Consider the following 27,238-nt stretch of genomic DNA (forward strand, 5'->3'; position numbering starts at 1 on the left):
TAAGGGGTTCGTGGTGTGAGGAGGTTTTGAGCCCTGACACCCAAGTGCTGCAGCAAATGAGCAGCTTTATGCGTGGAAGCTCGACTGGCAGGACGACCCCTGGGGCCCAGACCCAAGGCAAGTGAGGAGTGGAAGGTGGGCAGACAGCATCATGGGATCCTAAACGAGGGTTCCGGGGACGCCCTTGTTAAGCCGCTAAGGGTCGGAATGAGGTTTCCACCAAATGGCTGGAGGGAGAGGAAGCAATACACATCCGACATCCGGCTGTGGGGACGCAGGAAGATACTAAGGAAGCAAAGAGCAGGATCTGGAAGTCTCCGTGGGGCACTGCCAAGCTTAGGACCCCGCCCGGAGCTGCTAGAATCCTTAAGATCGCACTGTACACACTGAAGCCACAGACAGGATTTATTAGAATTTGCGGAAGCATGAGATAATGTACCACAAAATAGTTTGATTTTACAATGTAAAGTATGGTAGGAAGTTGTCAATGTACAGTGTTCTCAGCAAAAATGGGATACAGCACAGCCTTTCACATTTTTTAAAGGCGATGGATGATACCTATGCCTGTCCTTAAAATAAACAAAACAGGAGGGACCAGCAGAGACCAACCTGATTTGCAGTTAGCTTCAGAATCTAAATCTAGTATCACAATTATAAGCAACTATAAGAAAACTATTAGAAAAATAGAACATCAAACAAGCAAAAAATATTATACAATTTACATAATAAAAAACACAATTCTCTTAATAATGGCTCCTTGGTCAGTAGAAGAAAAAGTTTACTGGAAAAACCACAACTAGTTCAGATTTGATAATAAACCAACCCTCATTGATATCACCACGCTTTGTGTTCCTTAAACCCACTGACGCTGAAAGGCACAACTTAAGGAGGAAACTTATTTTAAATATATAACTTCTCAGATGGGAAAATAAGTCCCAAACTTAAAAAGTTTGTCATCAAGAAACACAGTATCATATACTTCGTTAATAAATTAACAAAGTCTGAATGCTTCTTGCTAGCCCTGTTTCCTGACCCTGCTGGACACGCTCATACCCTGAGAAAATCGATTCGAACTTCACAGCCGAGGTCTTTCAGCCGCAGTGCAACACACACACAGGGGGATCCAGGAGGGCCCCACGATGACTGTGCCCTGAGTCCCCTGGCCGGACCACGTCCCTCTTGAAAGAGACCACAGCTGCTCCGTGAAGCAGCAGGCACTGAAAGACTCTGGGTTCTAGTGACGACTGTGAAATTTAGTTGACCTATTTTTTTGCCTTAAAATCCATTAGGCATCCTAACTATGATGACGAGATACGGAGTGTAGCTTCTTGCACCACTGGATCAATAAAGCATTTCATTACCAAAAAAAAGTCCGCAAGAGTCTGACAAAATGTACATCTCGCTCTAAGGAGCCTTACATACAATACTCTCATTACGATGGCAAACAGATATGTCTTAAATTATACATAACAATTACACATAAAATATATTTAGTTCCACCTGAAGTAAACTCTGTAACAGTTCTGCACACAAGCATCACGGACCTACGTACACCCAGCAGAGCGTGCATGTGCCCACAAACACACCTCTCCATCCATCCTACAACACACCGGTCATGGAGCCGGGCGCCAAGATCCCGCGCTACTCCTCTTCATGGGGATGGCTCTTGGGTGCCAACAGAACAATCGGCTCTTGTTAGACGTATAAAAGCGGGACATTCAAATAAGAAAAGACGGCTCCTGGCACAGGGCCAGGCAGGTTTTCTCCAGCAGTGAGGCCCCCAAAATGCCCACGAGCTCACCTGTAGTCAGGGTGGGGTCTAAGGCACGCCCACACTCACCCAAGGAACCCAGCCTCCCACCCTGTCCTCACTCATAGCTCTGTCTCCAGTGTTAGGCTGTGAGACAGCAAAACCTCGTCACCTCAGAAGGCTGCTCTGTGGTGGGGCTGGGGGAGATCCGGTATAACCCGAGTTCCCACCGCCCTCCCCACCCCCACTCGGGAATAGCAGCACACTCTTGGCCACGAGTCCAGCTAGGCCGAGTGCCTTATCCAGGTGTGAACACAGGCGTGCCACAGGTGAAGGAGGAAGCGTGTCAGGGCCTCAGAAGCTCAGGGTGGGCGGAGAAGCCTGTGGACACACAGGAGGTGGGAGGCCCGTGGTGTCCAACCCCAGCCTCAGCCACATGGACCAGGTGGTTGATGGCCTGACAGATGAGAGTCAATGGAAAACCAAGTGGGGGAGCTGTGAGGGGTTCTGACAACACCTATGTTTTGCAGTCTCCAAGGCGGCCTGGAAAAGATGGCTCAACCACTCCTCCCTCTTGGTTTGGAAAAACAAATCTGGCCCAAAGGTGGGGTGAGGGGGTCTGAGCAGCTGGGGGCTGGGGGTGTACAGAGGCCCAATCTCCCGCCCAAGGTCCCCCCAAGAAGTGGGTGCCTGTCTCACCTGCCCCCAGGGCCTGGGTGCTTCCCTGGAGACCCCCTTCACCCCTACTCTTTGGCAGAGGCCTGGGGGCCCTGCTGTTGGCTTCTCCGTGTTTCTACCAGGTCACGCAAACATGCAGGACAGGGCCCCCAGGGGCAGGAAGGCACCTACTCACTTAGCACAAATGGGTCTTTCCTGTGGGAATATTTGGGATGGGGGCACAAATAAAAGTGGACACCACTCCCAAAGGGTGTGTCTCTGGAAATGTGGGATTTCTGACTATGTAGGCAAACACTGGCCAAGTATCTGAGCGTCACAGGAGAATCATATTCTTGTTTGGGGGGGTGCTGAGAGATGTGAAACTGTTGGGCACTTCTGGTGGGTTTTCTTTTTGCCTGTGTGTGTGTGTGTGTGTGTGTGTGTATTTCAGAGGCAGGAACGAGGGGTGTGATGAGAAAGTCTATTAAGATCGAGTGCTCACCCAAGATACCGCCCCTCACATCACTGCCTCATGCACAGAAGGGAAAACCCCTGGCAACTGTACAAACACTATTCTCAATAAAAGCACAGTGACCATGTGTCTGTGTCACCTCAGATGTCCTTTCCTGGGGGAGGCTCCACCGTGGCCGGGGGTGGGGGCCTCTCCTCACGGGGCCTGAGCCTCTGGGGCAGCACTTTCCAGCTCTGGGCTAAGTGAGGGGGAGGAGGAGGAGGAGGAGGGAGGGAGAGGAGGGGGAGGGGGAGGGGAGGGGGAGGAGGAGGGGTGGGGAGGAGGAAGGGGAGAAGGGAGAGACTCACATCTGCCAGGATGTTCTCTATCCCAGGGCCTTGTAGGGGAAACACCTTTCAGTGTGTAGAATGCTGTATGCTGCCAGCTGAAATAGCAAGTGTAAACACAGTCTGCGGGGTACTGTCTTGCACAGAAATTTCAGCCAAAAAGAGATGTTAAAGTAAAAAAAAAACAAAATCCTCTCTACCCTTCTTGGACACCCTCTTTCCCTCAAATTCTCTCTGCCCATGTGGAAAAATAACAGACCAAGCAAACAAATAGCTAACAGGCCCCAAGAACACAGGAGACAACCAAAACCCCAACAAAATAAATTAATATTTATCAAAATATTGTACAGCACCAATCTACATAAATTTAAATACCTTTCTTTGGAAATCTAAGCTTTAGGCTCTTAGGATCCTCCCTCTGGAACATTCACAAATGGTATTTAAAATAAAAAGCTTCCAGCGAGGCGATGAGGCCCTCAGAACGAAGGCTGAGCCCCAGGCCGCCTGCCTGCCCGCCCGCCTGCCACTGGCCAACCTGGCCATTTGGCCGCTTTGCTAATCCTTGCATTTCTCTCCACGAATTTTCTGGTGCACAGGGAGAAAAAACAAGTGTGGTCAATTTATCAGGCTTCTCTCTACCAGATTTGTGTCAAAGGCCAGAGAGGGAAGAAATGGGAAAGAAACTAAGCTTCGAAAGCAGCATTACATTTTCTGTGGTGTCCCAAGTGCCTGGCCCCTCCCATCAGCGCAGGGCCCTGACTCCTCCATCCCACTAACTGGAAGGCTTCCTCTGGCTTCCGTCTACAAGGAGTGTGTAACCCAGCACGAGTCCTCCAGTGCCCCGGGAGGGGAGCGTGCCCTGTGTATGGGGACACCAAATGGGCCCCACGGCTCTCTGACTTACAGAGGCAGGAGGTCCAGGGCAGGGTTACAAACCCACGGCATTTGGACAACAGATACATAAGAGGGACAGCAATATGACCCCAACTGTCTCGTGTGTGGACCCCATACCCTGAACAGTACACCTACGGCATCGGGTAATTATTTGGTCGTTTTCCAAGTCAACATTAAGTGTCAACTTAATTTGGGGGAGTGATTCACAGCAACTAACAGGAGGACTCGATTGGATTATACCTAAGAGGGGGGCCAAACAGACCACGTCAGGGGTCAGAAGTGGCAGGGAGCACTGGCCACCGACCCCTCAGAACGAGCGGACACCTGCCTGGAGAACCTTACAAGACCCAGGAAATGGACCCACTAGCATCAGAGGGCAGGATCTGGCGAATGGCAAAGACTTGCAAGAAATGGTATTGTAAGCTCTGCTAATCTGAGGCGGGTCTTACACAAATACAGTTGTCAGGTTCCAGTTACTCAGGATGCGCAGCTGGCAGAGAGAGATGCCAGAAGCAGTAGGAACGGCCCAGGCCTGGAGGGAGTGCAGCTGCGGAAGGCCCCGGATCGGTGCACAGCGCAGGGGAGCCCGCCCTCCCAGCCCCTCCGCCTTGCTCCCACATAGTGCTCCCCTCTTCTAGTCTGTGACGGAACCCCCTGCCCTCAGGCCTGCTGCCTGAGTGTGCTGGGGTGCTGGCGTCTGTCACAGTGTCCGAGCAAAGCCCCTACCTGGGAGGGAAAGTGAAGGGAGGGGTCACAGTCCTAATGACCCCTTCTGGAAGCAACTCAGAGGACAGAAGGGAGAGAAGGAAACCAGTCTTGTTTTTCCTTTTTAAGTAAACAGCTGTCCTTTGGCTGTGGTGGGGGACTGCTGGGGACAGCCTGCTTGGTGGCACTCATCTTGCATCTACGGCCGGCTGTCTAGGGCTGAGTGGGGAGATGGCTATTCAAAGTTTGGAGTATGCAACATTTCCAACACCGACACAGTCCCTGGGGAGGAGGCCTGGATTCCCGAGGTAACGGGAGAAGGCGGCCTCCGTTCTGTCTGAGGCCACAGCAGCACGGGCACTGAGCTGGTGAGGAGAGGAGCTACGTTCTTTGTTCAGAGGGAGGTTAGGAGACACAGTGGCCAGCCACAGCCAAGGAGCCCTGGCCAGGAAGCTGTAGGAGGTGAGCGGGGCCCAGTGCGCCCACCGCAGAGCAGGTCTGGGCAGGACCCGTGAGCTGCGGGCTGAGGTTGCAGTTCAAGTAGTTGCACCTTTCGCTGCACTGGGGCTCTCTGGATGTGAGTGGGTCCTGACGCATTGGTGGAAAGAGCAAGGTGCTTCCGGGTCCTCCGAGGGCGTCCCTCAGGGCTGCTGCCACCTCGGGGGGGCGGGGCCGTGTGTCACTTGCAGTGGTCCAAATTGCCATCAGGAGTCCTTGCCTGGTCAGCGCCCAGGGACGCCTCCTCACTGTGCCACAAACCGTAGCCAAAGTAGATGGCGAAGCCTGTGGGCCGAGAGCAGAGAGCGGGCGTGAACAGAACGCGGGCCGAGGAAACAGGCAGAGGGCGGCCTGGGGCGCGAGGCGGGGGGAGCCTGGACCCGCTGCCTGCCGAGCTGAGCCCTGGGGGCCTCCCCTGCACACGTGGAGAAACGTGTGCTCCTCACAGAGGGACAGCGGAGGGTCCAGGCTCGCCTCTGGCGCAGCAAAGGTGCACCCTCCAGATAGCCTCGGCCACAGCGGCTCCGAGCAGGGGCAGCAGCAGGCATGGGCCCGGGAGGGCAGCCGTCCCTCAGCTCCATCCACTGACCACCTGGTTGAGGACCCACATGGCCACTGGACGGGGATGGGACAGACACTCAGGAAGTCGTGCTGGTCCCTCCCGGGGTGGGACTCCAGCAGGTGCAAGGGCACCCGCGGGTCCCCATGCTGTCTGTACAGGCCCAACGGGCTGCTCTACACAGTGACTGTCAGAGCCTTCGAGTCACCCGAGAATGTACGGAACACAAGAACTCAGGCCATTCCAGCGTCCAGAGGGCTCCAAAGGTCCGTGGTGGGGGCAGGGATCTGTGCCGCTAACTACCCGCCCAGGAATGTTAGCCCAGGGCCTGGGGCCACCTCGTGCAGGAGACACAAGCAGAGCAGGCCTTAGAGGAAGGACTTGGCAACCAAAGCCAGGAAAGAACCTAAGGCCCTGGAACCCTAGAGCTGACAGCAGGGATGCTCAGAGGCAGGTGTCTTCCACCTCCAGGGGAGAGCGAGCGCCCCACCCACATCTCAAGCGATGGCCACAGGGGGCTGAGCACGTGCCGCTGTGAAGCCTGAGCCAGCTCCCTCACATAAAGGCTCCAGGGGAGCCGTCTGTCTACTGAGACATGGGCTGGACCGTGCAGAGAATGAGGGGCCTGCAGAGAAGGGAGATCACGCGGCTGTAGCCGTCTGCCCCACGTGCTGCCTCCCCAGGCTGAGAGGTTTGGCAGAAACACGGTCCTGAGGGGACTGCTCTTGTCAGTGACACTGAGCAGCGAAGGTCAAGGCCAGTCCCCTGGGCATCAGCACTCAGGCTCAGACACTGAGGAAGGAACCTGAGTCTATCACCTCCTGCCCCAGGTGCCGGAGGCCAAGAGACGGGGTGAGCCACACTCAGCCCCACACAGGGCCAGCACTGGCGTGGTGACACCCAAGCCTCCCACAGGCCCTGCCATTGCCCGCAGCCCACACGAGCTGGTGCAGGGGGTGCCCAGGCCAGAGGAGGTCCAGTCCAGACTCTCCCATCTGGGGTGAAATCAATGGGGGCTTTATCAACAGCACACCCATGGCCTTGTTCTTATTAACGTCAAGCTCTTGCCCAGCGAAATAATCAGTTCAGAGAAGAGGCTATCAAAATGAAAAGTATCTAAAAGGGAGAGAGAACTCACAATCTAGCAGGAGTTCCTCATTGTTTGAGAAAAAACTGCTGATTACATGAGTTTTCACTATGTTTGAAACCTGAAACGAGGAAGGCTCGATGACATTAGCATCCAGCCAAATAGCAGGGAATAAGAATGAGCCACACAGCACTGGCTCCGGGTCAGGCAGGCCTCCGAGAGACGTGGGGACATCGGCCATGCTGGGTGCAGCGAAACCCACCACCTGACGTACCTATCAGCATCCACACTGCAAACCGGACCCACGTGCCTTGGTCCAACTGCATCATGAGATAGATGTTCACAAAGATGCTCAGGACGGGGAGTACCGGCAGGAACGGCACCTGCAAAGACATGAGGTGGCAGTGTCAGATCTGACGGGTGGAGGGCATGGAGATGGTGCCCATGTGAATCACTGAGAAAACTACCTAGAAAAAGACAATGCACCTGACATTTACATGGACTGCCACATTTATATGGGGAAGAGGAAGCGAGTACCAATCCCCACCTCTGCCCCCAGCCCACCTCTCCACACCCCCAAGACACACACACACACACACACACACACACACACACACACACACAGGCAAATCCTAAGAGGCGGGAGTTGGGTTCTAAGCCACTAATTGCCAAAATGAGCAGAAAAAACTAGAAGAGGGACTTTCACTTTATCCCTAAGGTTGAACTATTTTATCGTTTGTATAATCTGAAAATGCAGAAGCCGTGGTCCTCTCCAAGTCTTGGTAATGACATGTGACCCACCTAGGCGGACATTTATGAGAAGCCCCCGTGGATGAGGTGAGCTAGGCCACCTGAGGGCCCGGGACAGGGAGGGGCGCCCTCTCACAGGGTCAGGTTCTCTCTCAGCAGACACCGTCTGTGCCCTTGGGCCCCTCCTCATATTCCCCTGAGGCCGGCTGACAAGCACTTCCCTCTGGACACCCAGGCCGGGCCGGGTCCGTGCAGGGCGGGCCTTCCAGCAGGAGTGCCAGGGTCTGTGACCTACCAGGAGGTTCCCTCCAGGCCCACTAGGCAAAGCTGCTCACCTTAAATGAGAGCTTGGTCTTGCTCTCAGGCTGCCTCCAGACGATGACCGTGACCAGTAAACAGAGGAGGGCAGATCCCGTGAGCACGAAGATCGCCCACAACTTCCCTTCGGTCAGAGCCTCCTTTCCCAGCACGGCCACGATGCAGAAGGTGATGATGAGCATCGCTAAGGGGAGGGGAGAGAGAGGTGCGACTCAACCATTCCTCACGTTCCCACAGATATCCTCAGTTCCCCCCAGAATCTGCGGAGAGGCAGGCTCCATGTCTGCAGGCATCAGCTGCGACTAGGACAGAATAACCGACCTCCCAGTCCAGCAGCAAGACAGCTGCTGAGCCTTCCCGCTCTCCCCAAGCCCCGCTCGCAGGAAACCACACAATGCCAGCAAGCCAGACCCCAAACAGAAAGGGACGGGCAGACTCTTACCTATGAGGCTGGTGGAAATGTTCACAATTAGCCCAGAGGATTTGGAAGGTTCCATGTTTTTGGGTGAGAGTATGGTTTTCAAAGAAAACCTTTCTGCTTCTGGTAAAAAGCCTGTCTGGGAATCGCTGGTGCTCACCAGCTCATTCTGGTCTGCCTGATCCAGCTCATCACTAGTTCTGGCCATCTGGTACACCATGTTAGGTTGCTCTGGCTGATACCTGTAAGGAAATGCATCACACGCCCATCGGACTATGCTTTAATTAAGCAAAAGGACCCACACTAACTCAAGTTCTGAGTAAGCCGTCAAAGTTAAGGGGCCCAGGCACAAGGCATAAAATAGGAAGCAGGTAGTCAGAACAATGCTGTCTCTGGCAAAGTGCAAACAGCAGAGGGGACCTGGGTCCTCATCTTCTTCTCCTGCTTCTGGGTAACACCCTCCTTGCTGTCTCTGTTTGGAGGCAACCTAACCTCCACCACGAACCAGCCCAGAGGAATGTTCTGAGACGGTTCCTTGGCTCTGTGAAGTGGCACTGGCCCTTCGATGCTTAAGACAGTAGGACACTGCCAACAAAACTATGGCTTTAGGGAGCTAAAATACAGACAGAAATAGAAAGCAATAACATTAGGATCCTATTTGGTGCAGAGAGCTGGAGAAAAGTGTCTGCAGGCTGATGGATTTGAGAAATTCTGTTTGTGAGACTTAATTGGATCAATTTATTTTAAAACGCCAAGTGCCTTGGCATAAATAACTCTATAGCACTGAGCAAAGGACTGAGCCTGTGGCATGATTTCCAAGACACAGCTACCTAAAAGTAAAGCATTCATTTTAAATAAGGCTCCTTATCTTCCCACCCAAAATGAACACAGCTCAAATCTTTTCCACCAGCTTTGAAAAACAGAGTGCTATATAAATCATTTTCATACACTCTACGAGTGAACATAAAGATATTTAACCAGTTTTTCACTGATTCACATATGCAAAACCATTCAATCAAGAAAGTGAGGCGACCGCATAGAAAATTCTACTGTTGAGCCCTTGGGAAGGAATAAGTGGTCAGAAAACTAGCAAACCAGTTTTAGCTGCTTCTACACAGCCACTACACCAAGGTTCAACCCAGGTTTTAAGTAGATTAGCTGCTGAGCACATTAGAAATGGAATCAATGGCCTTGCAAGTTTAAATACCTGAAAAGCAATAAGGAGGCTCTGGCCAGGGGACCAACACTGCAAGTCTCCAGAAGTACATGTTCTCACGATGATGCCACCCTGGGCCATTTCTGGGAGTGAGGAAGCAGAGCCCTGTCCTTCCAGAGCAAAGGAAAATTGGCCCAGGGCTGTACTGTGGGAGGAGGGCACTGGAGCAGCTTAGAACACCAGGACACCAAGCCTAGGTCCACAGCTGCTTTATTATGGCCATCCACAGGGCCGGCCTGGTCCACGCAAGGCTAAAACAGCCAGAAACTGGAAAGTCTTCCTGAGCAGCAACCCCAACCGCTGCACGCCACGTAACGGCACTCGTTCCTCCAGAGGTAGCACAGTGCTGCTACAGAAGCATCGCAGACCTAAGCTGCACAGCTCTTGGATTCTCCCAATACCCCCAGGGCCAGTCCTCAGTCCCCCCTGTTATAAGAACCTGGGCCAAATTGAAATCATTGCTCTAAGCCTTCAAAAATTCCAAATCCAGGGTACAGGCCCAACAGCCAGGTTGAGAACTTGTCTCTATCCTCCCAGCATCCAGTGAGAAAAAAGAGGGCACATGATAGAGTGATGGGGGCCACCCCTGGCTCTTTTCAAGGATATTCTGTGTCTTCTCTAGGCTTCAACCACCAAATCCCAACTTCTCCTGGGCAGTTCCCAACGAGGCTATCAATAACCTAAAATTTACACTGAATAAACCATTAACATGAACTGTTAAAAGGCTAATAGGGTGCATCTACATTTCAGTCACGGAATCCAGAAAATCCATACATACCGTAAGACCAACACACAGGCAGCCACCAAAGAGTAAGCCAGGAGAGTGCCGATGGACATGAGGTCCACCAAGTCCTTCAGGTCAAAGAGGAAGGCCATCACAGCTGGGGAGGAGACAAACATCAGGATCTGTGGATGGCCCTCTACACCCTGACAGCCAAAACCACAACCCCCGTGATCCAGGGCAGGCAAGGATTGCTGCATTTACTTGCCCCCCCTCACCCCTGGCCCTTTCCATGGAAAGACTGCTTGAAGGGAAGAAAAGCTCAGGATGAAATCTCACACACAGTCCTCAACAGATGGTAATAACAATTAACATTCATAGAGAGAGTACTTTCATCAATATGACCTTTTTTGATCCTCATGGCAACTTTGCAAGCTATCCTTACAGTAGAGATGGAGAAAATGAAGTTCAGACATGTTGGGAGACTTACCTAAGGCCACACAGCTAGTAAGTGGAAAAGCCAGGATCTGAACTAAGGTTTTGTGACTCTAAGTCCAGTGTGTCTTCCTCTATACCATGTTGACTCATAGACAGTCATGCACATGCTATCCATCTACCCACCCACCACCTATCCATCCATCATCCATCCATTCATCATCCATCCATCATCCATCCGTCCATCCATCCATTCATCATCCATCCATCCATCCATCCATCCATCCGTCCATCCATCCATCCGTCCATCCATCCATCCATAATCTATCCATCCATTCACCTATCATCCACCCACTCATCCCTCATGTATCTGGCCCTCACTGAGAGCGTGCCAGTTACTGGGTGTTAGATATATGTCACTGAACACAGAAGACCAGACAGTCCCCAGCCTCCCAGAGCAGAAGACACATGCATCAGTAGGTGACAGTGATGAGGAGGTGGATGAGGGCAAGTCCAGTGCTCCGGGAGGCCTTGCAGGGGCTCTGGGAGCACGGAAAGCAGTATTATTCCCAAACAATGTCAATCTGGTCACCATGACCCCACTTAAAAATAAAAATAAAAAAACCATGCTTATTTGAAAATCCTTTGCAACTTTTGTGAGAGTATGTATATCTATGTGGGTCTATATGTCAAGTCTCCCATTTAAAAAATTACTTGGCTAGCTCTACTTTGGGATATTTTCAAATCACATGCAATCAACACAAGTAAAAACATTAACATAAAACATTACTTTTCCACAAATATTTCTCAAGCCCCTATAATTATGGCAACTAAAACAAATTTAAATTGAGGATAAATAATAGGATTAAAGAGCAATGAGAGCCTTCTGGATGTTCAGAACACTATCCAACAGTGCATGTCCCAGAGGCCTACATTCCTACTCCCAGAGAAACTTGAACCAGATTTCCTCCATGTGAGGTAATTTTAGAAAACCAAATACTTATTTACCACGCCCACCAAATTAAAAGAAAGAGTAAACCCTTTATAGTCACTTTAAAGATTATCGTTTGATCTCCCTTACTCAGCACAAGAAGGAAATTAAAGCCAGTCTTTAATATGATCAAATTACATGTAAATATCAAAAAACATTCACTATTTCCAATTCCTTAATCCCTTAAATCTATTGGTCATATTCTGACATATGCTGTCCCCAAACATGACCACTATGATCACTCTCAGAAATGCAGAATTACATGACAAATTTGTTAAATGATGAAAAACTAGCTTTTTTTCACTACATAATATTAATCCACAAAACTAAGCATACTTTGCTAAGGGCATATATACTTACTAACAACAATTCATTCATTTAAGATGGTACAAACTGTGACTGGTATCATGTATCCTAATTTACCAAGAAGACCCACTACTCTCCTTGCACACTGGAAGGAGCTGGCCACTTTGGCATAAAAACAAACGAGGAAGCAAGAGCCAGCTCTACACTCACTGGGCGTGCGTCCTCACTTTCCCGCTCTGAGCTTCCACTTCTACATCTGTAAAATTGGACCATGCTTGCCTCAGGGCTATGAAACACAATCGTTAAACATATAAACATATAAAACAAATAGCATTCGGTGCGTGTGCACATAAGTTTCCTTTTGGGCCCCCCCCTTTCCTTAATCGGGGGCCCCTGGAACACTCCATAGGTCAAAGGGTTCTTCAGTCCACTGATTTCATCTGTCAAAACTGTCCTCTTGGTGAAGAACCTACTAATTGATCAGATAAACCTCCTCTGGGCCTGCCATTATTCTATAAACTTAAGGAAAATGGCTTCACCAGCAACACCCTTAATATTCCCTGGGGAGTAAGTAGCACGTTTTACAAAACACTGATCATAAGGAATTCTCACTTTCCAGAGAATTCATAAGCTAAGATACATGGACACTGAATCTCCAGGACTAAGCAAAAGTCACTTGGCTTGTACCATGCAAGACGTCATCTCACCAAAGTCTATTCAGGGGCTTTGAGAAAAGGGAACAGACAAATGGCTCTGAAGGAACACTGTGTTCTAAGCTCTGCCCAATGAGAGGATAATAACGATAAGAGAATTCAAACTTCCTGAGAATTCCATGACATTGTCTGTAAAACCACCCTTTGCCTTTTGTCAAAAGGGCAGTTACACCTTGCAATAAACCAGGTTCCCAGGGTAAAAACCAAGTGTTAAAAAGATGAGTTGAAATCTCTCACAGAACAGTACAAGTCAAGATACTTCCCTAGGAACAGTAACTCAACTCTTAAAATACTGGCACGTGAAATTAGTTCCGGTTCTTACCAGCAATGGCACCTGAGGTTAAGGTGGCGATTATTGGTGTTTTGGTCCTCTCACTGATTTTGGCCAAAAATTTGAAAAGCAGTCCATCTTCGGCCATGGCATAGATAACTCGAGGCATGGGAAACATAGAACCTAAAAGACTAAACAGAAGGAAGAGGCAAAACCCATCAGCAAAACCAGCTTGTCAGCAATAGAAAGACCATAATGTGCCCACACAGCTTCCCACTGAGGACAGGGAGCCCTGAACTCTCACCAAGAACGGCCATCCTCCCAACCGTGTGAAGCCCGTGGCTCCCAGACTCAGAATTCAATGTCAACCCCAGAAAAAGCACCCACTCTAAGTACGTCTTAAGTTAAAGAATGGGAAATGTCTAACATAAACCAGCATGGCATCTAGTCATAATTTTTATGGAAGGGAAATTTTGTATTTATTCCTGCAATTCTCTCCAGCTGAATCAAACAGAAAACAGAAGCACCACTGCCTTCATGAGGACTTCTCTGTGGTAAATCAATATTTACCAACTATTTCCTGTTTATGCTGGCTAGCAGGAAACTTCAGGGGCAAAATGTTTCTCATGAAAAGGCACTTATTCCCTTTTTCAAGGTAGCCTCTGCCTTACGGCCAAACTAAGGGCCAAGATGTTGTGTTACGGAGGTGGCCTGGTCTAGCGGCCAAGGTCGGGAACAGACAACCAGCCCCTTGCTAAGCAGATGATGTTAGAGTGGGCCTCAAGTTCTTCATGACGAAATATCAACAACCCAATCAACTCTTGGATGATTAATAACAAGGAGAGAAACCACATAATCAGGGTTGCGCTGCTGGCTCTTTCAAGGGAAAAGAGGAATATTACCACTAAACCCACGTGTCCAGCTTTACACAGCCTAGTGCACCTCGTGTCTCCCCAAAGTTTCAGTTTCAGATCCGTAGCTACCTGGTGGAAAGAGCACAGAGGGAGCCGACGGCCACCGCGTACTTGGCACCTTCCCAGCCCACATGCTTGAAGGCGTCCGGCAGGGGGCTGTCTTTGTCCAGGCACAAGTATGGCATCATGAGTGTGAGGGCGGCCGACACCCCAAAGTAAGCAATGAAGCAAATCAGGAGGGACGCGACGATCCCCACAGGGATCGCCTTCTGGGGGTTCTTGACTTCTTCACCTAGAAGCAGCAAGGAGTCAGCCCTGGGAGGGCAGGACAGCGGGGCATCCGCACAAACCCATGAGATGCCCAAGGCCTCTCCGCGTCCAGGGGACCCGTGCCACCCACAAAAGACCACCCAACAGTGCTTGGCCCTATGGGAACCACGGTCTTCTGGGAACCGAGGGTGGCCCTCAGTAGCACAGACCAGAGGACCCATAGGCCCTGGGATGGTGTTCCCGGCCATTACATCATTGTTCAGAGAAGGAAAAGATTTGTTTCCTTTGGCAGAGAAAATTGGGGAGGCCTGACACAGCCTAGCCTATTCAATGTGCCAGGATGACAGTATTTTTAATGGCCTCATTTCTCCCGGATGATGCACAGATATGAAGTCAGGCTGCAGCTAGGGCTGCCATTATCCCACTCCAGCAGCAGACAGTCAGTCACGTTCATGATGCAGAGTTTCCTGTTAGGTACTGCCACTTGGAGGAGTGATAATGGGGGGAAAAGATCAGCAGGAAGCTACAAATCTACACGTGACTCATGCAAAGAGCAGCAACTGGCACACGTCCACAGGAAGGAAAACGGCGACCCACGGGTAAAATTAGTGCAGCCTGTCTGACAGGAGGGCAGGGGGACCCGGGGCCTGGGCTCCAGATGGCGGGTGGAGGGGCGTACCTGTGGTGGCGATGCAGTCAAAGCCCACAAAGGCATAGAAGCAGGTCGCTGCCCCCGACAGGACACCAGGGATTCCAAAGGGCATGAATCCACCAACACCAGGTTTCCCTTCTTTTGTGCCACTAGAAAAAAAGAGCCACAGTCAAAGTTCACAGTGCTGGCTTCACTGTGAAGAGAAGCCATTCCAGTCACCCCACTGGCTTGTGACCACTCTTGGGCCGGGGGCTCCAGACCCTGGGTAAATGATCCTTGAGACAGCTGCCACCAGCTCCTGCATTCAGACTCCATGGGCAACAGGCCTCTGCTCTGCGTGGCCCAAAGACACAACGGTACCCACCCAGCCCTTTCCAGAAGCACCTTCTACATACTGACTTTGGCGGCGGGAGGATGCAGGGACTGTGAGACAGGCTGTCTAACAGGAGAGAGAGGAGAAACCAACAACAGTGGCTTCTCCCCAGGGACCCTCAGAGGAAGACATCAGGCTGCACAACAACACGTAGCTGCCAGCCAGGTGCAGGGGCCCCGGCCCGGGAACAAAACGCAAAGTCTCCCGTATTCACCAGTAACTCAAGTCTCAAAACAGGCATTTCCAGAGACCCTGAGGTTAGAAAGTGAACTGTTTTAGCCAAGAAAAGCACTTCTTACACACCCACGTGCACAAGGCAAACAGGCGGGTGCTTCTTTGGGTGGGGGACCAGCGTCCAGCATGCCTCGGGCACATGGGCGGGCTCAGCACACATTTGTTAAAGTGATGAATGCAGAGTCAAACACACACATTCCGTAAACTCCAAAAGTCCCTGAAAGTTCAGAAAACAGTCCCAAGGAAGCGAAACCTGTGACTCCAAACACTGTGTCCAGGCCCAGGACAGGGCTTCAGGCTCTCCCAGGCCCCGTACAGGGCCTGGGGCAGCCACCTCTCATGTCAGTCTGGACACCTACCCCATGCCCTGCCTGTCGCCAAGTAATCTTAATACACTCTGGACCTCTGCTGCCACTGGAGGAAGAGCAGGAGGAAGTTTTCACATGTGGGACTTACTGTGGGTCAGTAGCAACATGAGGGGAACCCCAAGAACACAACAGATAGAGGTAGGAAAAATCACTGCCAGACTCAAACAAAGGTTTGTCATCTCAAAGTATGACTAAAATAAACCGCCAGCCCAGGTACAAAACTGGCAGCCCAGGACAAGCCAGTCAGCAGGGCCACCGGATGCATGGGGCGCAGAGCTGTCACCTCCTCACCAAGACCCACAGGCCTCCCCAGGCCCCGCACAGCTGGCAGGCCACCCCCACAGTGTCCTGAACTCACGAAGAATGCGCAACACCCCCATGAACTGATTTCCATTATAAAAAGTGACTGAAATCTTAAAATAAAACAGTTGACAGCCAAACATCTCAGGACAGGGGGATGAGAAGGCCAAAGGAGAGGGGAACTCAAGGTCAAGATGTCTTCTGTGGGGAACTCCAAGCAGACCCTGTCGACTCCTGAACACAAATGGATAACATGGGAAGGTCTTCACCAAGACCCTGAGGTGCGCTCAGGTCCCCAAGTCCCTGCCAGGACAGACAGACAGTGCAGAGAGGCCTCCAGATCCCACCTGCCTCTGCGCGCCCCAACATCGAGGGCTGCAGAACAGCCGCAGGTAGGAATAAATGAACACCAGGAGTGATGGGTTTGCTTTGAACAGGCACATGGCAGAAGACCCTAGAAAGGACCTGGGAACTCCACTTTATGGGAAGAGGAAAGTGCAGGGCGTTACCTACCTTAAACCCCAGAAAGAGACAGGACTCGCAGAGGGTGAGGGCTGGAATGTGCCTTTGTCATGCAGACAGGTGAAGCGGAAATAACAATAAAAGCAGAGAGCAGGGAGCAAGGGAGCTGCCGATAACTAGCAGAGCAAAAGGAAAGTAAAACAGAGGCATCTCCTTAGCTCCTCTGGATGTAACAGGCGAGGAATCAGATAACTGCACAGCAGATGGAACGTGAGCTACATAGGTGTGTCCCTATGTAACCCCAGGGGCCGTCCCAACGGTACGCCAGTCCCCACCGCCTGTGACATGAACCGCGCCTGCTCCTCCAGCTCGGTCCCCTCCCAACCATCACTCCATACTCGTTGCGGGGACACGATGCAACTACAAAGAAGAACGAGGTCCTGATGTGAACAGACCTGTAGGATACGCTGGGTAAGGAGAAGTGGATGCAGAATGCTACATTTTGTGTAAGAAAAGGGGAATAAAATATATATATATATACTATACATATAATACACATAATAAATATAAACATATATTTGCAATTGCTTGTCTTATTACAAATAAAAGCTGGAAGCTTACACACAAAAAAATAATGAAAATGATTATCTACGGAGGAGGTGGGAGAATGAGGTAGATGAAGAAAGGAATGGGAGCAAGACTCAGTATAAACCTTTTTATAACATTATGACACATGAACCATGTGAATAGATCACCTACTCAAAAAATTAAACTTTTAAGAAAAGTTTGGGTACTACTGATGCCCATGGCAGAGTCCTGACACAAAGCAACCAGAGAACTCATTCTACCTAGCCTCAAACTGAAACATCTAGAAACATTTTTAAAGCCTCTTTATATACAATCAATAATTAACCTGTTATCTGCATGTGGTGGCTGTGACCACTCGTCATCTGGCAACTTACACATGAAGAGATGGGGAGGCAGGCCCTAGAGGCTGCCACGGCCAGCACCCCGACAGAGCAGGCTCTTAGGTCAGTGCTCCCTCCCCTGCAGTCTGGGGGACCAGCCCTTCTGCTCCCACCCAGCCGGGTAACTTACAAGTTAGCAAAGAGAGTAACCAGCAAAGGAAGGGCAGAGCAGGAGTCGTGTATTCATAACACCCCAAGCCCCAAGGCCGGGGTGGGGGCGGGGGGGAAGGGAGCCTGACAGGGAGCTCCTTAGCAGTAGGTGCGATCCTCTCCCACTGCATCAGTGGTAATCGTCCTTCATCAGGACTTGGGACTCATAACTTCCACCTGCCACCCTTACATAAATTTCTACTTGTCCCCAAAAGCCACACTCGCCCTCCTACCACACAGTAATGAAACTCTTAGGCAGGCATAAAATCATGAAGAATAAAGACTGCGTGTTTCTCAGATTCTCTAGCTACGACGTGCAGCCATTTGATTTAAGCCAACACCTGTGTCTCCCGAGAAATGTGAGAGGAGTAAAGTGGGGAGGGAGGGTGCTCTCTAAAAGAAGGAACTTTTCTCCTTTTCTTCCCACTGGCAGGAGCTGGAGTGGGAGCAGCCATCTTGGGCCCCGATGTGACCTTGGGCATGTGGGCCATGGGCAAAGCCACGGGATGGAGGAACTGGATTCCTGGCCCACTGAAGCAATGAATGCTGGACTGATCGCCTGCAGGCATAGACTTAAGAGGCCTAGACCTTCACCTTGTGGAAGCCAATGCTATTTTTGGGTTTCCATCCTACCTGACAGACACCATCCAGCAAAACTTCTGAAAGGTTTCCATGTTGTGCTGAGGTTTTATTCTTAACTACATTTGCTCCCCATCTACAGGACACTGGGTAAGAAAGCCAGAGGGAGCACAAGCCCGAGGCAGTAAAGAACCAGCCAGACTGTAGGATAACACTCCTATTCCAGACCAAGTGACAGACTGACTCACAGGCTCAAAGGGGCCTTTGCAGCCAGCCATGCAAAGAGCATCATCCACTCACACACACCCCATGCGGTCAGAACTGCTTCCAAACCCACGCAGGCTGAAGCTCCTGCATACCATGTGGTTTGCTTGGGAAATGCTCTCCTATTTCAGAGACAGGCAATTTCATGCAAGACCACATGGTCATTGTCAGAAGCATAAATCTACTGGCTGTTACAAAAAAAGGACAAAAGAAGCTCATAGGTTTTAATGAAATGAAAGAGCAAGCCGTGTCCCCGGTGCGCAGCACTCCCCCTCCTGGAGTGGCTGATCCGCCACCTCCGTGGCAGTGTTCCCGGGGCTGGGCAGATGCAACTGCAGGTGCCCCACCCAAGACCAAAGGGCCAGGCAACAAATGCCACTTTGTCTGGGAGGCCCGTACAGTTCATCATCGCTAGCATATGAGGTGTGAGGACGACGGAGGAAAGTAAATACCGTGGCTGACACAAACAACCTCTTTATAAAAATAATAAAATTAAATCTCCGCTGACAACCAGGAAACAGGAAGCGCCCTCTATATTTAACTCCTGACCTGAAAGAGCAACCAGCAAAATAGGCTCCCAGAGTTTTCAAAGGCTACTACGTTACTTCAAAGCATATTTTGAATGGGCTTTACTCCACCCTGAATTAATGGGCACCAATAAATTTGGCAGAAATACGACACAGGAACGTTTGGGGAGGATACATTAAAAGTCCTTACTTCTCTGCAAAAAGATTTAGTTCCCAAAAGAAAGGCTCTCTTTGTTTGACCTGTTAACCACACAATGCTAGAGTTAGTGGAGTTTCGTGCATTTAATTCAATAGTTTCTTGTTTGTATTCTAGTAGTGACCTAGTCACACATCAATGCCTGCCTATTGCTCAGACCCCTGGAGGATGTGGCTGTGCACCTGGCCCTTAACCAGCAACCACGCTGGCGTGTGACCACTCAGATTCCCAATGTGGGATCTCATTTCTCAGCCTCGCTTGCAGCTAGATGTGGCCGCCTACTGGATTCTCACCAGGGGAATGTGGGCAGAAGGGACATGCGTCTTCCAGATCTGTCCTTAAAAGCACTGGGCACGCCCTCCTCCACACTCTCTTCCCCTGGCTGGGGGAGCTGGATCATGCCTGCACCCATAGCCCAGCTCTGACCAGGCCGACGAGGACGACGTCCTTGGGATGGAACAACCAGGTGGACGATCCGTGTCCCTGAATGCCTGTGTGTAGCCACACTGGCCAGCAAACCTGGACTGCTCATTTCAGGACCTGAGACATCATTTTAAAGCCACCGCATTTTAGGAACGTGTCTTTATCACAGTGGTTTAACTTTTAGCCTTAATCAAAATACAATCATAGACAAAATCAAACTCCCAGGTCTCCATTCTGGGGCCCTAAGATTCACCTGAAGATCTGACAAAAAAGATACATTACAAGTGTTTGGCTTTTGTTTCCTAGATAATCTGAGCTCGTTGGTGAGGGTTCACTGAGGGGCCCGGAGAAGCACAGGATCAAAAGCCGGCCCGGCACCTGCCTCCGGTCCTCGGGGACACGAAAGGGTGACAGGGCTGACGCAGCCCAAGTCGAGTGTGGGAGAAAGAGATGATTCTAATCATATTTTGGTACTTTAGTAATTCTAAAAACCTTTGATAAAAAGCCTGTGATAAAAGCGCCAGATACTTCTTTCTTCCATATTATACAGGAAGGCATTTCAAAATAAAGTGGTATCACCCTAGTATTGCAGAGAAAATCTTTTCTGAATACAAAATTCAGGGGTTGGTCATGAAACAAACTATGAGGAGAAAGGGATTCCTCAGTGAGTCTGACATGAGCCTCAACTATGCACAACTGTGGAATCAGAATGAAGATTCTGTTTTCCCCTATACCTTCCTTTGTCACACAATGTTCTGACTAGTTTAGGAAAATAAAACTTAACAAAAATTTCAAACAAATAAAACACCCTCAGCTACTTGACTGCAAAAGATAATTAACAAATATTCAAATCCCAATTACATTTTTTAAAAAGACTTGTATCGTCCGAGCCAATTACATCCCCCAAACACACGAACTGCCACGTGCCAAGAGACAGAAGAAACCACTCACTTGTTCAAGCAGAGATGACCGGACGTGTTCCGGAAATCCTCCTCGCTGAGCTGCCAGTTTTTAATTGATCCTTTCACAAATCCTGACACCATTATGAAGCCCAGGACCAGAACGTTGATACAAGTGAATATTTTGTTGACCATGGCTGACTCTTTCACACCAAGAGTTAAAAGCCCTAAAAAAGTGCAGAAACAGAGAACCCTGTCTGAGTGTTAACCTCACACCAGACAAGTCCTTCCTGGGACGGGGACGGGGACGAGAGGGTGACAAAGAATCCATGTGGCATCAAACTTCTGAAGACTTCTGAGAGCCTCTGGGAACGGGGCAGAATTAATCATCCTTCTAGAGGCAGGGAGCAAAATAACCAAAGTCTGTGGGGTGTTTAATAAAGCTGTCAGGCCTCCGGGTCCCCTCTGGAACCGAATGCGCCATCCAGGGGGCACAAGGGACTGTGGAGATGGGGAACAGCACAGCCAACCGCCCTCGGACAGCAAGCCCCTCCCAGGGGACCAACAGACAGCCTCTCCCCACACCCCACACCCCGCCACGGAAAGTATATTACTGGGAACTACCCCCGACCCCCACCCAGGGAACAGGATTTTATTTTCTCCAAGGTGGAGACACTTTGCTCAGTTTCTTGGTAGAATGAGAGACTTTCAGATGAGGAAACGATTCAGATTTACTTTGGGACATTAGTCACATCAGCAACAACAACTACCTGTGGTTGTGGAACCACCAACACACACGGTTCCTCCTTGGACTCAGTGCATATAAAGCAATGGCTAGGCTGGACCACTCCTAGCTCACAAACTCACATAAGTGATAAAAATGCACAGAAACCACGTGACAACACTATCTCTGAGGCTTATGCAATGGGGCCACCTAGGGTAGACACGCCATTTGGGGACTTCTTGGGAAACTCTCACTGGGCAAGAAAAGAGACTTAGAAAGGTGAGAGCCCAACGTTTATGATTTGAGACAACTGCCCTGCCGTGTACACCTTTTACACATTTTAAAATGAAAAATGCTCCACAAAATAGACTGAATTCTGAAACACAGACGTTAGAAGAGAACTGAGAAATTAGTCACAAGGAGCAGTTCACTACACTCCGCTGTGTTTTCTCTTGAGCGTCCCTCCCTCTCATGTTTATGAAAATCTCACCAGAGCAAACTCAACTTCTGAGACAGGTTCCTGCCAGCTGGACCAGAAATGCTGCTGAGACCGGCCTGTGCGAAGTGATTCCAACTACATGATGTGTAAAATACGGCATGTTGTTTTTAAAACCTATCCAAGATTTTCTAACCTCAAAGGAGAATTTATCTGCATTTCAGCCTAATGTTTATATGAACACAACTCCCAGCCTAGAGCCTGGAACACGGGTAAACGTCACCAGGAAGAAGCTGCCCCCAGTGGGGTTCAGGGAACATCTGGAATGTTAAAATTCTATACCCACAACTTTGTCATGAAACTCCTTTACGAAAAGGGTGTTTTGGCGGTTGTTAGGTGTCAAACCACCCGCAGCTGCTCCCACACCCAGGCACACGTCAGCATTCCAGGCAGACCGCATTTCTCTACATCCTCCTGCCTGCCGAACGCCAACGTTCCTTTCCAGATGGTCATCCACTGAGTCTAAAGATTTTGTATTACTGGGTCACTTGTACAAAAAGCCTTCAGTACTAATAAAATCTTACTCCACAAACAGTTACACAAACACCTGAGATTCTCTTTACATGAAATGACATGCAACTCAACAGCTATTAATTAGGCCAACCCTACATGACAAAAAAGATGTCTGTGTTAATTACAGAAAGAAAGAAAGAAAACGAGGGGAGGGAGAAAGAGGAAAGGAAGAAACAAACATAACGAGAGCCTGTCCTATACCTTGGACCTCTCCCTCCAACCTGGGGTCTCTCTCAGTGTGTGGCTTTACCTGTTAAGATAAGAATTATAATCACGGCAAAGATGTCTGGGTTTTCAGCCAGCACTCCAGGGGCATTGAGAGCCATGTGCCTCCGCGAGAACTCCCCGATGGGTTTGCCAATCAGCTCGTCAAATGTTGCACTCCAGGCTCGCGCTACACTTGAAGTACCTGTCACAGAGCACATGCAGGAGCAAAGGGAAGGAAGACAATTAGTAGAGTATTTGTCATCAAGCTTGTTTACAGCATCCATGCGGGGGTCACAGCCAGTGCAGTGGAATTTTCCAGCAACAGCCAGACCCCAATATGTGCTAACTCAGAAGCGAGGGTCAATTAGTGTTCACCGTGAAGTGAAAAGCATGTGAAGGCTTCTAGGGCCTGGAAAGAAACGCATTTTCCATCACAACTCAACACGCACCTGTACACTGTGTCCCAAAGATATGACTGAATAATAAAAATTTTATAAAACAATGTTACCCTTACCACGTGAGAGGCACCCTGATAGCATTCATTCAATTCTACCCACTTCGTTTCATTACAAAAAGAAATACCGGTGGCAAACCATGACAGTGACGTCGCCCTCCACTCAGGGGCTGCAGTCTGAGACACCTTGCTCAGAAAGCTCCTGTTCCCAGACCCTCCTGGCAGCAGAGCTGAGGGTACCTGCCTCCCAGTGAACAGTGCTCTCCCCACAAGGTGGGACAGGGGAGATCCGCAAGGTGAGGGGCTGACCTCGCCGCAGAACAAAGTCACCTGCTCACTACCCAGGAGGCGTCAGCCACCTCTGTCACTCTGTGCCTAAACCTGGGCTCGCACCCACAGGCCTCTGAGGGCCCGAGTGCAGACGAAGCCTGGCTCCCCTCGTTCTCCCCACACCCACATGCCCCACGAGGAGCACAGTGGGCACAGCAGGCCACAGGCCAACAACAGCTGGCTGCCGCTCATGCTCTCTCTCTCTCTCTTAGTCTGAATAAAGTCACTGCTTTTCCAACGCTGTTTCTCAGGAAATGTTGCTACAATTCCAATATTCACAACAGTGTTTTCCTCCACTTTCAAAGGGGGCCTTGCTGGTGACAGCGGTCTGGATCATCCACAGGATTCTGCCAGAGTGATCTGCACAGAGTCAGTTTCATTATTTGGTCTCATGATAAGTATTTTTCCAACAACTCAAAAATCTGATCACATTTCTTCATCCTGAGCAGCCAGCCTATTATGAATTCTGTCCATCGAGGCCACAAGTCAGTGAAGGAAATTGGCCTCCCCATCTCCCCCAGAGGCTGGCTCACTGCTGAGGGGCTCCAAAACCCTACTGCTGGGTGGAAGGTTTGGGAGCCTATCCACTCCCCGCCTCGTGTGTGCTGGAAAGACTGCCCTTCCCCAGCAGCACAGCCCAAGAAGCACCAGCAGTGAGACGCGTGATTCTCACGCAGGCAGCAGCGCTCTGGCCGGGAATGTCTCCTTTGCTGGTCTGGAAGCGGGCAGCCGCTTACCCTCCCTGTCCCGTTTCACGCCCCAGTAAATCCAGGAAACATAACAGCCCAGCTAAAGCAGCTACAATCCCACCGAGAGTCTTCGGCTTGTGCAAGCGCTCATGGCTGTGAGTTTTGGTGCTGCACTGAGAAAAACCACGTTTATGAATTTTATTTTCGAACTTGGAAGAGAAAGCTCTACTGGCTTTCCCGGAGATCTCCGGTGCTGAAAGCAAGGGAACGTGCCGCTCAGAGAGCTCCGCCGGAGCCCTACCAGCTGGAGCGGGTGGGTATCAGGGGTCCCCGGAGGCCCAGGGCCCGCCCCGGCAGGCAGCACGCAGCCCTGTGCTCGGCATTCCCGGCGGATGCAGGAGCAAACCGGCCCTGCGCTGCTCAACTTACCACATCTTACTGTTTTATGATACTTTTGTTTTTTGTTATAGAAAGCTTGCTAAAATATAAATGGAATGTTTCACGGCCATTTGTATTTCTACTTTTGTGGACTGGCCATTCATATCCTTTGGTTATTCTTACATTCAGTTGTTTGTTTCTTTTAAGTTGATGTGTTCAACTTTGGTTGTAATCAAAATACAAATAACAAAAAGAGAAACAAAGCATTTAACCCATCAAACTAAAAGGCTTTATATTTCTGGTGTTTTCATTTGCTGGTTGGTTGTTTTAACGCTGATGCCCAGGACTGGCAAGGATGTGAGGAAGGGGCCCTGCCATCGGGGGTCACAGTCAACACCGGCCTCAGATGCAGGCCCGCTGACCTGGACGTTCTGATCTCAGACCCTTTTAAGGGAAAAAATCATGGCTATGCCCAAAGATATTAAGTAATTAACTGTTTATAACAACAACAATATAACTGGAAATAATCTAAACACCGCACAAGACACTCAATAAATCATGCTCTGTGTATAAGTTTATATAATGGTATGCCATCATTAGGAATATTACTATGGAAAGATAGTAACACTAAGAGAAATGCTTACCATATACTGTTTTATAAATAAAGAGACATATCACACAAAAAATATACATTTAAGTTCACAAAGATATTAACAACAGTTATACCCTTAAACTCTTAGAGATTGTCTCATCTCTCCACTGCGTCCCTAACACCCACATAATGTTGGGCACAGAGGAGGTGCGCACCAAACACTTGTTGAAATAAAGAAAGAATGAATGAATAACAGAATTAATTTCTCTGGGTTGTCAGACTGGACGATCTCTACTTTCTTCTTAGTGCTTTTCTGCACTTCCCAAACTTTTTGGTATCAGTGATGTATTTAACTCTAGTAATCAGAAAAAAATACTGAAAGAGACTACATTCTTTTTACCTAATTGGAAACATCCTGTTGAGTATCTGTCTCTCACGATCATAGAGAGAACAGTGTTGGCATGGCTTGTCCCCACTGAAGGTCTGACGCACTCGATCATTAAAATCAAGGGCAAAGACCAAAGTGAGCAATGACGCCCATGAGGCTGCCTCCGCCCCCTATAAAAGGAACAGGGGAAGCGTAAAAGGGTCAGGAGAGGGGGCAGAGCCCAGGGAGGAGCTAGACACAGTCTATCTGAGGAGCAAACTGGGGGCATCGCCCACGGACTGAAGGGGAGCACGACAGAAGAGGGGGGAAGGGCGCAGGCTCCAGGCCCCTGACACTTACCGATGATGTAGGAGAGGATTAAGTTCCAACCGGTGATGAAGGCCCAGAGCTCCCCGACAGTGACGTAGCTGTAGAGGTAGGCAGAGCCTGTCTTGGGGACCCGAGCACCAAACTCGCCGTAGCAAAGGCCAGCCAACACCGAGGCCAGCGCCGCGATCAGGAAGGAGATGACAATGGCAGGGCCCGCGTCCTCACGGGCCACAGCTCCGGCCAGGACATAGACGCCGGCACCCAGCGTGCTACCCACCCCCAGGGCCACCAGGTCAAAAGTGTTCAGGCAGCGGGACAGCCGGCTCTCCTCCCGGCTGCAGTCCACAACCTTCCGCCGCAGCATCTGATGCCCGATGTTGAGTAGCACTTTGCACCCCATTTTGCTGTTCAAATCTGCCCAAGAAAAATAACAAATGTGTTTCATTATTGCATTCGTCTTACCCATCAACCTCCTCTTACTGCAGCAAGGACAGCATTGTCATCTACTGCGCAAATGTTTTAAGTCTCAGAATTCCACGTGCAGTTGCCAGAACATCCACCAGGGACTTCTCCAGTCTTAGGCATAACCCATACATACAGAAATACGTGGGAGGCCAACACACCAGGCTGACTTGACTTTGAGGTCTCTGAGCTTCCACATTTATCTCAGTTCTTGTTTTTTTGGTGAGAAAGATTGTCCCTGAGCCAACATCTGTTGCCAATCTTCCTTTTTGCTTGAGGAAGATTGTCCCTGAGCTAACATCTGTGCCAGTCTCCCTCTATTTTCTGTATGTGGGATGCCACCCCAGCATGGCTTGATGAGTGGTGTGTAGGTCCGCACCCAGAATCTGAACCCATGAACCCCGGGCCTCTGAAGCAGAGCGTGCAAACTTAACCACTATGCCACCAGGATGGCCCTGATCTCAGTGCTTCTTGAAACCTTCTATGGGCAGAAATTATGCAGTATGGGAAACACAAATTAATGACATTGTTCCTGCCCTCAATAATCATACAATTTCCCAGGAAAAACAAGATGTTATTCCAGGTATACTGTAATGGAAGGCAAACCAACCTATATTTTAATTTAATTATTAAAACTGAGAGGCCTTGAATAACAATAAGAATGCTGTGCAGACCTTTCTGTGATCCTCTGAGGGCAAAGACCAAGCTGTGTCCACTTTTAAGTTAACACAGAGTTAGGTCCAAAACAGAAAAACATTGAATTTTTACAAGTTAGGACTCTGTGTAACCGTTACTACTCCAGGAAGCACTTTTCTTCTGGACTAAAACGTTATCAGCCCAACACGCTATATGATGTATTTCTGAGCATCTATCGAGAGAGCCACATGTTCACATACAGGTTACATCATCCAACCTTCCCACGAAACACACATCAAGGACAGCATCCCAGGTCAGCATCTAAATCGCTCTCCTATAACGCACAGGCCAACCTTGCCCAGGTGGCTCATTCTGAGGGGGTGAGGACTGCCAG

At 49.8% G+C, this 27,238-nt stretch overlaps 1 protein-coding gene across 9 annotated transcripts in view; it reads right to left on the minus strand.

Annotated features, from left to right (window-relative positions):
- Positions 1–380: 380 nt before the first annotated feature.
- SLC7A1 (solute carrier family 7 member 1) overlaps positions 381–27,238 on the minus strand; it is a 79,192-nt gene continuing 52,334 nt past the window's right edge. For all 9 annotated transcript variants that reach the window (XM_014843845.3, XM_014843841.3, XM_014843843.3 and 6 more), the window contains 11 exons: positions 25,777–26,160; positions 22,650–22,808; positions 20,719–20,893; positions 14,951–15,072; positions 14,071–14,293; positions 13,139–13,278; positions 10,429–10,531; positions 8,459–8,676; positions 8,034–8,200; positions 7,223–7,331; positions 381–5,587 (listed from right to left, as the gene is read on the minus strand). In XM_014843845.3, the coding sequence (XP_014699331.1) occupies positions 5,484–5,587; positions 7,223–7,331; positions 8,034–8,200; positions 8,459–8,676; positions 10,429–10,531; positions 13,139–13,278; positions 14,071–14,293; positions 14,951–15,072; positions 20,719–20,893; positions 22,650–22,808; positions 25,777–26,146 (1,890 nt within the window). In that variant the 5' untranslated portion in view covers positions 26,147–26,160 and the 3' untranslated portion in view covers positions 381–5,483. The remainder of the gene's footprint in view (positions 5,588–7,222; positions 7,332–8,033; positions 8,201–8,458; positions 8,677–10,428; positions 10,532–13,138; positions 13,279–14,070; positions 14,294–14,950; positions 15,073–20,718; positions 20,894–22,649; positions 22,809–25,776; positions 26,161–27,238) is intronic.

This window comes from Equus asinus, chromosome 11 (assembly GCF_041296235.1).
Source record: "Equus asinus isolate D_3611 breed Donkey chromosome 11, EquAss-T2T_v2, whole genome shotgun sequence".
In the NCBI taxonomy this organism is placed as follows: domain Eukaryota; kingdom Metazoa; phylum Chordata; class Mammalia; order Perissodactyla; family Equidae; genus Equus; species Equus asinus.